Here is a 14,887-nt window from a genome sequence, read left to right as displayed (position 1 = left end):
TTGAAATCTTTTAAAATACACTCAAACACTTCAAATTCGTTTAAATCTTTTTCAATTCCCTGAAACATTTAAAAACTCTTGAAAATTCTTTAGAAATTTTTAAAATACCCTAAATTATTTGAAATCCTCTCAAATTATTAAAAACTGTGAAAAAATTTAGAAATCTTTTAAAACACCTTAACGTTTATTGGAAGAAAATTAATTAGAAAATTATTTTCATTTGCAAAAGTGACTAAAAAGTGATTTGAGAAAAAAATTGATTAAGAGTGACTCCGTTGTAGTCCTGATTTATTCTTCACAGTTAGAAATTCTTTGACTTGTGCCCAATTTTTTTATCGCGCTGAAATTAAGAGTAATTTTTTACCTAAATATTCCGAGCGACGGAGTTTATCTTCTTTTTCCTTTTGTAACTGCATTTTCAATTTTTTTTCGATTTGTCGCTTTGTTTTATTATAGACTGCCATTGCTCGCTCCTGAAATTCCTGATCACGTTTAATTTTTATTTCCTGTTCTTTTCGCTTCTCCAATGCGTCGAGAAACAATTCATTCAACTGCTTCTTCCTCTTTTCAGCCTGGAATTAATATTTACAATAAAAAAACAGGAATCAGGCCTCACACTCCCTACGTGATAAAATATAGAGACCAAAGTGTACTAGTTTTAGCGTTTCAAGTGTAAAAATTCAGGTGAACGTTTATAAGACTTCGAAACAATTTAAGTTAAATTTAGAATTATTCGAATTATTTCCGTTAAATTGGAATGACAAAATTCATGCAAAATCTAGGAGAATTTTAAAAAATCTAAATGAATTGAAAACAATTGTAAAATATCGAAAAATTTAATTGAATTCAGTAACTATGAAATTAGCTTAGAAATATCCAAGGAAATTTGATCAAATGCGTGAGAATTGAAGGTGAGGTTAAAAGACTTCAGGATCAATTGAACAAAAACTTAAATGAATTTTTAAAAAATCCATTGAATTAAGCAGAATTTCGAAATTTTAGAAATGAAGTAATTAAAAAATACAAGAGAATTCCAGAGAATTTAAAAGATTTCAGGGTGAATTCCAAGAACAAATTTAATCACTTCAAATTTTTTAAACCCTTCTAATTTCTAACCATAAAATTTACTAATGACTAGAAAACAATTCAAAAGAATTTAAATGAATTGGAATTTTTAATATCGATGAAATCCATTTATTTCAGTAAATTCTGAGTGGGTTTAGAAGAATTTAAGGGAAAAGAGAATAATTAAATGAAATTTATATAAATTCGAGGAGAATTAAAAAAATCAAAGGAATTGAAGACAATTTAAAATTATGAAAAAGCTTCAGTGAATTCAGTGACTTCGAAATGAGCTTAGAAAAATTTACATTTTTTTTCAATCGGCTGAATTAAGCAGAAATTAGAAAATTTAAAAGATTTAAAATGAATTTTAAAAAATTCAAGAGAATTCTAGAGAATTTAAAAGATTTCAGGGTAAATTAATAAGAATTCAAGGTGAATTCGAAGAAAAAAATTTTAATCACTTCAAATTTTTGAAACGCTAGTAATTTCGAATAAAAAAGTTACTAACGACCACAATACAATTCAAAATAATTTAAATGAATTGAAAACATTTTTTTAAATATAAAAACCACTTAATTCTGTAAAATTTGAGCGAATTTAAAAGTATATAAGGAAAATAAGAATAATTCGAACAAAGTCATAAAACATCAAGCTGAAATTAAAGACCAATCGAGTGAATTGAAAATAATTTTTAAAACCTAAAAACAAATTATTTTTTAATCCATTGACTTAAATTGAATTAAGTAAATTTAAAAGATTTAAAGTGAATGAACAAAATTCAAGATAATTTAAAAGAATTTAAAGTAAATTAATCAGATTTCAGGGTGAATTACATGACAAAAAATTCAAATCACTTCACATTTTTGAACCCCTATTAATTTGTAACCAAAAAAGTTACAAATGACGACAAAACAATTAAAAAGAATTTAAATAAACTGGAATTTTTTTTCATCGTCAAAATCCATCTATTTCAATAAAATTTTAGTTAATTTAGAAGAATTTAAGGGAAATGAGCAGAATTCGACGAAATTAATAAAACATCAAGCTGAATTTAAAAAGCAATCATTTGATTTGGAAATATTTGTAAAAATATAAAGAATTTTGTTATATAATCCATTGACTTTAGGTGAATTAAGTTTTAAATCCATTGACTTAAGTTGAATTCAGTGAATTTAGAATAATTAAATTGACTTAAAAAAATTAAAAGGAATCCAAAAAAATGTAAAAGAATTCACGCTAAATTAATAAGCATTCAGGGTGAATTCCAAAGAAAATTTTCAAATCACTTCAAATCATTGAAACCCTACTAATTTCGAACAAAAAAACTCACTGATGACTAAAAAACAATTCAAAAGAATTTTTGTGCATTGTAAACGTTTAAAATGAATTCGAAAAAATAAAAAGGGCATTGAAAATAATTTGATAAAATGCCTACGAATTTAAGGTGTTTTTGAAGAGGTCAAGATAAATAAAACAAATTTTTTAAATAATCCATTGATTTGAGTAAAATTGCGTAAATTTAGAAGAATTTAAAAGAATTTGAAAGTATTCAGGATAAATTAATAAAAACTCAAAGCGAATTCCAAAAAAATTGCAAAAAATATTTGAAAAACTCTTCAGTTCTTTGAAATCCTACGAAATCCCTCACTTTTTGTGAAATCAGTTAAACTTTGCAATTTTTTCAAATTACCTAAAATATTTCAAATCCCTTAAAATCGTTTGAAATCTCTCTAAATTTGTTAAATGAACAATTGTATAAAAAGTTGAATTACAAAAAAGTCCATTTAATTAAGTAAAATTCTGTAAATTTAGAAAAATTCAAGTGAATTAAAAAAAATGAAAAGAATATAAAAGAATTCAGGGAGAATTCCAAAAAATAATGTTAAATCTCTTCAAATATTTGAAACCCTAAAAAATACCTCAATTCTTATGAATAAATTCTTTGAAATCCACTAAGATATTATAAAATCCGTTGAAATTTTATGATATTTCCTAAAATCCAGGAAAAAGTATTTAAATATATTGAGAACTTTAAAATCCATTCAAATCATTGAAATCCTCGGAAATCTTATAAAATCCTGTGAAATGTTCAAATATCCTTATCTTCCGAAATGCTAGAAAATTCTTTATCTTAAAATCTTTCAAACAAATTAAATCATTTAAACTGGAATTCTTCAGTTTTAAACAATTCAAAATTATATTATTTTAAAGTAATTTTAAGCTAGACAGATTAGAAATTGAAAAATAATTTTTTTCTAACTTACAAGTTCATAAATCAGAAGTTAAATTATGTTCGTTGTAAATAGTTTAAGCATACTTAAAAAGCTTTAAAATTTTATTTCAAAATCTTTTGAAACCTAAAAGTTGTTTTAAATTTTTCCAAATTAACATAATTTTTGAAATTTTTCTTAACTGTTAAATATCTTTTAAAATTAATTGAATTTTCCTGCGACTTTTAGACAATCCTGCAAGTTAGAAAAAAAGATCCTTAAAAATTCTAATTATAAATAAGAATCGAACACTTAATATTTCTAGAAAAAATTTGATATATTTTAGGAGATATTTATTAGCTTTAAGAAGAATCAAAATTAATTTAGAGCATGAAATTATTTCAAATTTTAAAAAATGAAGATTTTTACCAATTTGAAACAAAAAATGTAGAATCTTTTTAAAAATTGTGAAAGGCTTTACACGCGCAGAAACATTGTCTCAAGATTCCTAGGAAAATTGAAAATGATTTTTCATTTTGAAAAATTATTTTAACAGAATATTTCAAAAGGTTCTCAAAAGATTTACAAAACTGTCAAAAAAGATACTGGAAGATTTAAAGGATTTTTTTTTATATGCAAAGTTTTTTAAAAATTGTAGGAAAATTCGAATCATTTTAAAATATATTTATAACATCTGAAAAAAATGTTAACACTGTAAGTTTAAACTATTTTAAATCATTTCAAGTTTTTAATTAATTTTGATTCTTTTCAAAATTTCTAAATATCAAATAAAATCACTCCAATTGTTTCTAAAAATAATAAGAGTTCAATTGTTATTCATACATCAAAATCTAACAATTTTACTTACAAATTAAACATTTTTTAAATAGAACAACTTAAATCGTAACGTTGAAAGTTTAAAAGCTTTTCGAAATGATATAGATTCAAAGTTTTCTATGTCAAATAATTCAGTTTCAAATTTTTTACTTTTAAATATTTGGTTTCAATTTACTCGTCTTAAATGAACAGTTAAATATAATTAAATAAAAGCCTTGAATTACGGCTATATTATTATGGAGTTATTTTTAACATGAAAGTAGTTTATAAAGTTTCAACCACACGTTTAAATTTTTTAATATCTAAAAAAATTAATAAAAATAATATATTAATAAATTTGTTTATTAAATTCAATATAAATAATAATATAAGGAAAGACCTAAAACTTTGAGTTAAAAATATTTTATTAATGAATCATTAAAATTTTTATTTAAAAATAAAATAATCACAATCAATCATATTATATTAATTTTAATTCTTATCAAGACTTTCGAATTGAAACATTTACAATATGGAAATTCTCTAATTTTGAACATACACATTTATAATCATTTTGTCAAATCAATTATTGTTCAGCTTTGTTTACTCAAAGTACAGATCTATTTTTAAAATAATTTATTTATTTATATTTACAGTTGATAAAATAAAACTGTTTTGTATCAAAAATTTCAAACTTAAAACAATTTTAATTTGTAATTGTTTAAATCTTTAAGACTGCACTTCAATTATTTAAACAAACTGTTGAAATCGAACTTTGGCAGGTTTTTCTTCTGAAAATTCGTAAAATTCCTGGTCAAGAAATAAATTACTGTCATTCCCCGGTATTTTTCCGGTCTCAAGAAACTCTCAGTTACTCTAAAATCTTTAAAATCCCTTCAAATCGTTGAAATTTATTAACAATTTCTCGGAATCTTTAAAAATACGTGATTTAGGAAAAAAAGTAAATAATAGTATGACTGCAATTAGTAAAAAATTGCAGAACTTTAAAAACTAAATATTTTTTTTGTAATACCTCCTCTAGTTCACATTTCTTCATCAGTTCAAGTTCCTTTCCAATATTTATTAAATCCTGCTTCTCAGCTTCTTTTTCTTTCTTTTCTAATCGCTTTGTGTCACTCTCATTCACTTGCATTCTGCAATTAAAAATAATTAATGATTATTTATTAAAATTAAATTTCAATAATAAATAAAAACCAACTGTTTTTTTAATTCTTCTGCATAAATTTTATTCTTCATCGCCAGCTCCTCCGCTTTTTTCTTTTCCTCTTCATTGAACTTCTCAACATCCTTTTTAAGTCTCTCCACTGATTCAATTCTTTGTTCTTTATCAATTCCTTGGAGAGTTTTTTTAAATTGAATTTGAGCATCTAATTCTCTGAGACACTAGCAATTTTAACTAGAGTAATTGAAAAGTATTGAAATACTAAAAAACTTGAGAATATTCACCTCAGATGTGAGAAGTGCCCTATTGATGAGTCGACACTGAGGCTTTTGACGAAATATCAATTTTCTAGCTTCTTTAATAACTTCTAAATTCTCTGCTGCTCTTTTTTCAGCCATTTCTTTCATAAACTGGTTTCTGTCTTCATCCTCCTTTTTACTTTTAGCTATTAGTTCTTTATTCCTTTGCTTTTTTATATTCTAAAAATAGTTATCACCTTTATTAATTATTATTCCAATAAACTTCAAATTTAGATCAATAATATTATGAAATATTAAAGAAATCATTCTTAAATTAAAAATACATTCTATCATATTTTTATAATAATATAAGATGAAATAAAAGGAATGTTTTCATAATTTTCGATTAAGATTCATATATTAACAAAATATAAAACAGATCCTTATTACACGCAAAAAACTAATTCTCAGATCCTATTTTACTTTTTTATACCTAATTTTTTTCGTGAACAGTGGTTCCATTTTTAAAGAAGTAGTTGCGATTTTTAACAAAAAATGTATGAACTTACGACAAAAAATGTAATGGTAGCTATTTTAAATAAGGAAATGTTTTTATTTTAAATCAAAAACAGTTGAATTCAATAAAAAAGGCGAATTTTCAACAAAACCCTTGAATCCTCCACAAAGAAATTTTTGCAGTCAACAATGAAAAAGCATTCATTCAAAAATGTAGAATTTTCAACCCAGAAAAATAATTTTCTACTAGTAAAAATGAATTCTTAACAAAAGAGATAAATTTTGAACCAAATAGTGCAATTTTTAAGATGAAAAGACGAACTTTCTAGGAGATAAATGATTTTTTAATCAAATAATTATTCTTTTTAAATAAAAAGATAATTTTTTGACTAAGAAGATTAATTTTCTAAGAAAAATACGAACTTTCAACAAAATTCATAAACTTTTAACCAAATCGTTGATGTTTCAACCGAGAAGATTATTCTTTTAAACAAAAAATAAGAATTTAAGAAAAAGACATACATTTCTAATGAAATAGTTAAATTTTCAACCAAGTAAAATCACTTTCTACCAAAAAAGATGACATTTCAACAAATAGAATTAATTTTAAAGCAAACGGTGGAATTTTAAACTAAAAAAATTAATTTTTGTAAACTAGAATGAAATGGTTTAATTCTAAACAAAAATGGAGGTTAAATATTCATTTAATAAAATTACTTTTTAATAAAAAAACGAACCTTCTACAAAACAGTTGAATTATCTACCCAACTATTAAACTTTTTAATTCAAAAAGATGAATCTTCTATGAAAAAAAACAGTTATATTTCCAACGCAAAAAATGAAAAATCAAGAAAAAAGTTTATTTTCAATAAATGGTTAATTTTTATTCAAGAAAACTCATTTTCATTTAAGGAAATTAATATTCACTCAAGAAAATTAATTTTCATTTCAGAAAATTAATTCTCAATCGAAAAACGAATCTCCTGCAAAAAACTGGAACTTGCTGCCAAATTCTTAAACTTTAGGACAAAAAAGATGCATATTCTACACAAAAAAGTTAATTTTTCAACACGAAAATAGAAACTTAAAAAAAATTTATTTTTTATCAAAATATGAATTTAGAATAAACTGAATAAATTTTTAGCCGTATAATTACATTTCGAAACTAAAAAAATCACTTTGATTTCAAAAATAGAATAATTGAATTTTCATTTGAAAACATTAATTTTGAATTTAAAAAAAAAAACTAATCTTTTAAAAAAGAGTTCAATTTTCTACCAGATTGTTAAATTTCCGAAAAAAAAGATAAATATTTTCATCCCGAAAATATGAAATCTCAACAAAAAAGTTAATTTTCAACCAGAAAGTTCAATGTTAGGTTTAAAAAATTAACTTTAACCCCAAGAAAGGGAGGTTTCAACAAATAAGTTTAAATTTCAACAAAGGATACGAATTTTCTACGATTATTATAATTTAAAATAAAACACAATTCAATTTTAAGAAAAAATACGAATTTTCAACAAAATAGTTAAATCCTCAACCAATAATGATAAATTAAAAAAAAAGTTGCATTTTTAACAAAAAAATTTTTTTTCTACCAAAAAGATTAATTATCTACCAAAAACGAATTTTGTTAAAAAACAAACAAATGAAATTTTCAGCCAAATAATTGAATTTTTAGGCCAAAAATTCTATTTCAAATACATTCACCAGAGAAAATTCGCAACAGCTCCTTCCAAAAATATAAACAATATATTTATTATTTATTATTTATTTATTAATTTCTTATATTTAATATCATTAAAAAAGCAAGTCAATAGCAATTTTGTGTGGGACGACTGAAAAGTATCGGCAAATAAAATTCCCTGCACAGTAAAATTACCGAAATAAAAAATTACGGAATATTAAAATTCTCGAACAGTTTATCATATTCTCGAATTTCAAAATTCCCAACAAAAAAAAGACAAATTATTATAAAATATAATAAACTGGAAAAATCATTGAAATCATTGTGGATTTTTCCAGAAATTATTTCGGGGAAAATTCACAAAATATGTAACAAGTTTACCGAAGTATTGTAGAAATTTTACCGAAAAATTTGTCGGAAAAATTACCTAAACACTAGAAAAATTATCAAAATCGTTGTAAATTTTTCCCGAAGTTAGTTTGGGGAAGATTTCCAAAATATGAAATAAATTTACCGAAATATTCAGGAAATTTCCCTGAAATTGTTTTTTAGGAGAATTACCTATTACTTGGAAAAATTGCCGAAAATTTTTGGTAATTTCATTAAAAAAGTTTTTATGTAAAAAACGTAATTAAAATATAATTTTAATTGTAATAATTTAATTGATTTTATCCATTTAAAATATTGTTCGAATTCGGGAATTTTCCAGTTCGGATTTTTTATAATTCGGCAATTTTCTATCGGGAATTTTCAAATACGCTAAAATTATAAACTGCTGGTAAATTTTATTATGTAGGAATATTTATTATTCAGGAATTTTTGTATTTGGGAATTTTGTAATTCGGGAATGTTGTTATTCAGGAATTTTACAATTCAGGAAATTTATTATTCTGGAATTTTACATTGTCGGGAATTATATTTTTCACTATAAATAATGGTAGTATTACATTTAAAAACGGAAATTTTCCAGAAATAATGGAAAAAATGTTTCCAATTTTAGCAGTAATATTAAAAATGACTGGGGAAAATTTCCCTGTTCTATTTCGGGTAATTTGCAACCTAAAACTTATAAAATTACCTTAAAAGTGGGAAAATTTTCAAAACTGTATCGGGTTCTTTCATTCCCTAAGTCAACGGGAAAATTACCATGAAATATGGTAATATTACCTTTGAAAATCTTAATTTTCCCTAATTATTGGAAACTTTTCCAATTTTATGGGGAAATAAATTTTCTTATTCAAAATAGGAAAATTTACTTAAAGTTTTTGGGAAAATTTTTGAAATTTGTTATCGTGTGATTTTATTCTATATGATAAATGTTTACCTCAATTGTATTATCCCATGTTTTGGACATTTCATGAGTGGCTTTTTTAGCTTCCGCTAATCTTTTTGCCTCTTTTTCAGCAAGAATGGACATTCTGTACGCTTCAGTCGTGTAATCAACAAAATAATCGTAGGATTTTTTGGAAGCAACTAATGCCAGAGGTCTGTCATATATCTGTAAACAATGTGTGTTTTGTTGTCGAAATAGCAAGTTTTCAAGTGTTGTCATAATAATTATTAATTGATTAATTGTTCATAAATAATTAATAATTATTATAATTAGAAAATAAAGAGAAAGTGAGTAAATGTCATGATAATTTAGTTTATTTAAAAAAATTTTTAATTAATTAAATTTAATCAACTCCATCAATTTCATACACACCTTTTTTTCTAACAGTGTTTCCACTGGTTGTCTGTAGAAGATGGAATACATTTTTCAGCTGAAATTTATACGTTTTAATAATATTATTATTCGCTTAAAAATTACACTGTAAGAAATCTGTACTTTTGTTGATGTAAAAATTGTTTGACAGTTAAACTACAAATAAGGCTCTGAAGTAATACAATTATTGCTGCTCAGTTTCTCTTGAAATCTATGGTTGACATGACAACTCAGTAAACAATGTGGTGTCAAATAGCGATTGGCGCAAAGAATTACTTATTTTAGCCAATAACAGAATACAGCGCTAAAGGATTAGAAAAAAAAAGTTTTTATTAAAAATAATACAAATTTTATTGAAATAGCGACGAAAATAGCGCGCTAGACGCGTTTTTTCATTTTATTTTTTTTTATTGCCTAATTATTAAATTAATATGCTTTAATTCAACTCGTAAGACTTACAAATCGCATAACTTTTAATTGTAAATTTTCAAAATTGAAAAATCTTCCATTTTAAAAATGTAAATAATTAACTTTATACAATTTTTCATTATAAAACATTAGATTTGAATAATTTTCAATTCTAAGGTGTCCAAATTAAAAACTTTTGAAGTTTAGAGATGTTCAAATCAAAATTCTAAAATTTTTATGATGTTTTATAATTTTGCAAATCATTTGGAAATCAAAATTCGAGAAATTTCCATTGTCAATTGTGAAAATTAAAAACTTATCACTTTTTAAGATTCACAATTTGAAGTTCTACAATTTTGAAGAGTTACAATTAAAAAATCTTAAATCTTGAAGATGTAGCAATAAAAAATCTTAAATTTTGATCCTTCTCAAAATCAAAAGTCAAGTTTTATATTCTTCTTTCAAACTGAAGAAATTTCTAAAGTAGATCAATAAAATTAGACAGTTTTTATTTGTAAATTTAAAAATTAATAACTCTTCAGTTTTAAAAGATTTGCAACTCAAAGTTCTGCAATTTTGAAGTTTTACAATTAAAATTTCTAAAACGTTGAAAATATAGAATTACAAATTATACAATTTTCACGATTTATAATTAAAAGGTATGCAATTTGCATCATTTTTTTAATATTTAAATTTCGGAGATTTGCAAATAAATATTCTTTAATTTAAAAAATTTATAAATACAAATTCTTGAATATTCATGATTTTGGAAATTTGATAAATTTGAAAAGAATTTTGGAATTTGAAACATTTTGAATGTTAGAAATCCAAAGCATCAAATATCAATTTTTCAATTATAAATCTTTAAAAGCGAAGAAATTTCGAATATAAATGATCAAAATTACAGAATTTTTCATTTCGAAGCTTACACCGTTTTAATTGTAAATTAAAAAAAATAAAAACTCCTGCATTTTAAAGATTTACAGTTCAAAGTTCTACAATTTGAAGAATCACATTAGAACATTCTTGAATTTGAAAAATAAATAATTGCGAATTAATCAATTTAAAAAATTTATATTTTTGACGTATGTAATTTTGAAAGTTTTTTTTTGTTTGTAATAGTTCAACTTTGAGGATTAAAAATTTTTAATCTTGAATTTTAATGACTTGCAAATTAAAATTCTTCAATTTTCAATAATTACAGATAAAAGCTATTTAATATTTAATATTTATAATAAAAAATAATTCAATTTTGCATACTTTACAATTAAAAATTATGCAAGTTTTAAGTTTTCAAAATTAAAAAAATTAAATATTTTCCTTGTTTTACAGTCGAAATTTACTCCATTTGGAAAACTTAGAATTAAAAACTTGAGGTTTGTTTTTAAAAATATAGAAATTTAAATTGTAAATCTATCAAATAAAAGACTTTTTAATTTTGACAATAATTTACAATGAAGAATTGTGCAAATTTTAAGTTTCGAAAACCAAAACTTTGTAATTTTGGTGCCCAATAACATACTTCTAAATTACAAATCGTGAAAATGGAATAATTTGTAATGCTATATTTTCAAAATATTATAATTTTCAATCATAACTCTCAAACATTGCAGCACTTTGAATTGTAAATCTTTTCAATTTGAGCAGTCATTAACATTAGAAGTTAACAACACAATATGCTTGAATTTTGTTGAGCTACTTTCGAAACTTCTTCAGTTTGGAATATTAGGAATTGAAAAGTTGACTTTTGATCTTCAAATTCATAAAAAATTAGGATTTTGTATTTATATATCATTAAAATAGAATAATTATTAATTGTAACCCATGAAACTTACAGAAAATTTAATTCTAATTTGAATGCTCTACTTTCCAAATTTCTTCAATTTGGAATATTGAGACTTAACAATTTTATTCTTGATCTTTAAAATCATAAAAATTTAAGATTGGTTTATATATATACCATGACAATTATAGAGTTTTCAATGGTAAATCTTGGAAATTATAGAAACTTAATATTCAAATCTTAAAAAGGGAAGTTTTTAATTTGGAAAATTTATCATTACAAATCAGGCAAGTTTTATCTTTTAAATACAAAAATTCTGTACTTTTTTTGTCAAATTGCATACCCTCAAAATATAAATTCCGAAAATTGAATAATATGTAATGCAATATTTTTAACATTCTAAAATTTTTAACTGTAACTCTTCAAAATTGAACAAATTTGAATGATTTTAAATGTTAATAAGGAGTTAACTATTTTTTAAATTAAATATTCTCTAATTTTTTATTATTGATGTAGGTTTTTTCTCTAATTTTGTTCGTTTACTTTCGAAATTTCTTCAAATTGGAATATTCAGAATTAAAAAGTTGACTTTAGGTTTTTAAAATCATCAAAATTTAAGATTTTTTATTTACATATATAGGAAATTAAAGAGTTTTCAAACGTAAATCTAGACAATTATAGAAGTTTAAATTATAAATATTAAAAATTGAATTATTTTCAATCCTTACAGTTTATAATTAAAAGTTAAGTTTTTAAAATTATGCAAATTTGATGTCTAATTATAAACCTTTCAAACATAAATTGTGAAAATTGAACATTTTGTAATGAAATATTTTCAAAATTTTAAAATTTACCTCTTACAAATTGCAGAAATTTGAATCGTAAATATTGTAAAATTGAAGAGTTATAAATTTTGAAAATTTACAATCGCATATTCTCTAATCTTGTTGATATACTTTCGAGAATTCCTTAATTTGGATAATTCAGACTTGAGAAGTTAATTTTTGATCTTCAAAATCCTCAAAAGTTATATTTTTTATTTACATATCATTTAAATTAAGGAGTTTTCAATTTGTAGCATTCAAAAACAGAAATTTAAATTGTAAACCTTTAAAATTAAAGAGTTTTTAATTTTTACAATTTATTAAATTATGGAAGATTCAAGTTTTAAAAATACAAATTCTATAATTTTCATCATAAATTATATACATTTAAAATATAAATCGTGAAAATTGGAAAATTAGTATTCCTATGCTTTTGAAAATTTTAGAATTTTTAATTTATACTTTTCAAAATTGCAAAACTTTGAATTCTACATATTTTAAAATTCAAGTTATTAGTTTTGAAAAATTTGAATTAAAAAATCTCTATTTTTTTGTCTACTTTCGAAATTTTTTAATTAAAATTTAATAATTTCTATTTATACATCTATAAAATTCAAGAGTTTTTAATTTCAATTCTTTAAAATCATAAAACTTTGCATTTGAAATCTTAAAAATTGAAGTTGTTAATTTTGAGAAACAATAATTAAAAATTGTGCAAGTTTAACGTTTTAAATATAAAAATTCTCGAATTTTCCTGATTTGCATCTTTGAAATTGAAGATTTCTAAATTTTGCAAATGTACTGCAATTGACAATGATGCAAATGTGTAGTTTTACAATTTAAAAGCATGTAATTTCAATTATTAATATTCGAAGTTTCTTAAATTTTGAAGAGTTTAAGTTGATAAATATTTTATTTTTGAGACTTATAAATACAAATTATATTTGGATAATATTGGAAATCAAAAGTCCAGTTCTTAATTCTAAATCTCTAAAATTGAAGAAATTTCGAATTTACAGCATACAAATTACATACACCATTTTTAATTGCAAAACTTAAAAATGGCATAAATCCTAATTGTAAATTTTTAAAACTAAAAACACTAATATCAAAGTTGTACAATTCAAAGTTCTACAATTCAAAGTTCTACAATTTAAAGAGTTGCAATTAAACATTCATGAATTTTTAAACAATAGAATTGCAAATTATTTCTTTTTGAAGATTTATATTTAAAAGTTATGAAATTATGAACGTTTTTTGTTTGCATAGTCCAATTTTGATGATACACAATTTAAACCCTTCAATTTAAAAAAATCTACAAATAAAAATTCTTAAATTTGGAATATTTTCAATTAAAGATTCTTCAATATTTAATGGGTATAATAGAAAATTACGCTATTTTAATCGTTTTTCATTTCGTGGAATATTTCAATTTTTAAAATTAATCAATTTTTTTAAGTTACTTCACATTCTTCATTTATTTCAAATTAATAGTTTGGAAGTTCTAATATCAAATTTTAATGAATGGATATGGAAATATTATTAATTTTAAATAAATGATTAATCAATCAATTTCCCCGCAATATTCATTTTTTAAATGTTTGAAATATCGAATATCGAATCTTCAACTCTAACCCTAAATGTTGCCAACCCGGCTGACGCGGCCGTCTTTATGTTCATTTGTCTTTTGTTTCCAGTAACAAACGGTCGGTTAGAGGTTATGAGTTATGTTTGTAACAGCCCTGTGCATCTGAAAATAAAATGGCGATCCCTTAGTATCCTAAGTTGATTAGTTCCTAATATCCTCAGCGCGGCGCTAGTTGCGCCATCACTCTCTGTTTTTGCATTGTAAGCAATGGGAGTAACCACTTTATTTTTATTTTTTAATAAAGAAAATCTTATTTTGGTAAAAAAAATATTGAAATGAAAAGAATGTTACTCATTTTGTATTTCAAAACAATTTTCCAAACGATGTATATAAATGCTAATGGAAAACATGAATTAAAACGTCACCCAATAAACTTGGTAAAGTGGAATATTAGATATTAATTTGATTAAAAAGTTAAATATAATCCTTTTTATATCTGAAAACGCAGTAAATAATATTTATATCAATAAAATATGCAAATAGTTTTGTGAAAAAAGTTTTAATAGTATAGTAGTTTAAACTTAATATTTGAGGGCTTTGCGAGTACTTACGCTATTGAATATAATGAGAAAAATGTAATTGAAATTGAATTAATTTTTTATTCAGGAATATATAACATAAAATAATGTAAAGAACATTAAAAATAGTTTATTCAATAATTCAAATTGTTGCAAAAAAAACTATTTTTCAGAGGAACAAATATAAATTATTATTATTATTATTATTATTACACCATTAAGCCATTTCCCTTTCGGGGTAGGCGTGACTCACTCGGCAGGGGAAAGGAGTAGTGTGTGGATGGG

At 23.0% G+C, this 14,887-nt stretch overlaps 1 protein-coding gene across 1 annotated transcript; it reads right to left on the bottom strand.

Annotated features, from left to right (window-relative positions):
• Window positions 1–332: 332 nt before the first annotated feature.
• LOC117175406 (coiled-coil domain-containing protein 173-like) lies at window positions 333–9,549 on the bottom strand. Its single transcript, XM_033365116.1, has 6 exons — window positions 9,422–9,549; window positions 9,041–9,214; window positions 5,559–5,753; window positions 5,311–5,495; window positions 5,125–5,245; window positions 333–572 (listed from the first exon to the last, which is right to left on the bottom strand). Exons 1-6 carry the CDS (start codon window positions 9,470–9,472, stop codon window positions 333–335), a joined length of 966 nt encoding a protein of 321 aa, XP_033221007.1. The 5' UTR covers window positions 9,473–9,549.
• Between the last annotated feature and the right edge of the window lie 5,338 nt (window positions 9,550–14,887).

The sequence above is a fragment of the Belonocnema kinseyi genome, chromosome 6, assembly GCF_010883055.1.
Source record: "Belonocnema kinseyi isolate 2016_QV_RU_SX_M_011 chromosome 6, B_treatae_v1, whole genome shotgun sequence".
NCBI lineage: Eukaryota > Metazoa > Arthropoda > Insecta > Hymenoptera > Cynipidae > Belonocnema > Belonocnema kinseyi.
Note: the sequence above shows the minus strand (reverse complement) of the source record. Positions and strands in the feature narration are given on the sequence as shown.

What these genes read in the sequence shown, in the direction of transcription:
- LOC117175406 (XM_033365116.1), bottom strand. Translation starts at nt 9,472, where the DNA reads ATGTATTCCATCTTCTACAGACAACCAGTGGAAACACTGTTAGAAAAA. An exon ending in AAACACTGTTAGAAAAAAAG is followed by an intron (nt 9,215 to 9,421) that starts GTGTGTATGAAA and finishes CATTGTTTACAG; the next exon opens with ATATATGACAGACCTCTGGC. An exon ending in GCAGAAGAATTAAAAAAACA is followed by an intron (nt 5,246 to 5,310) that starts GTTGGTTTTTAT and finishes TTTTAATTGCAG; the next exon opens with AATGCAAGTGAATGAGAGTG.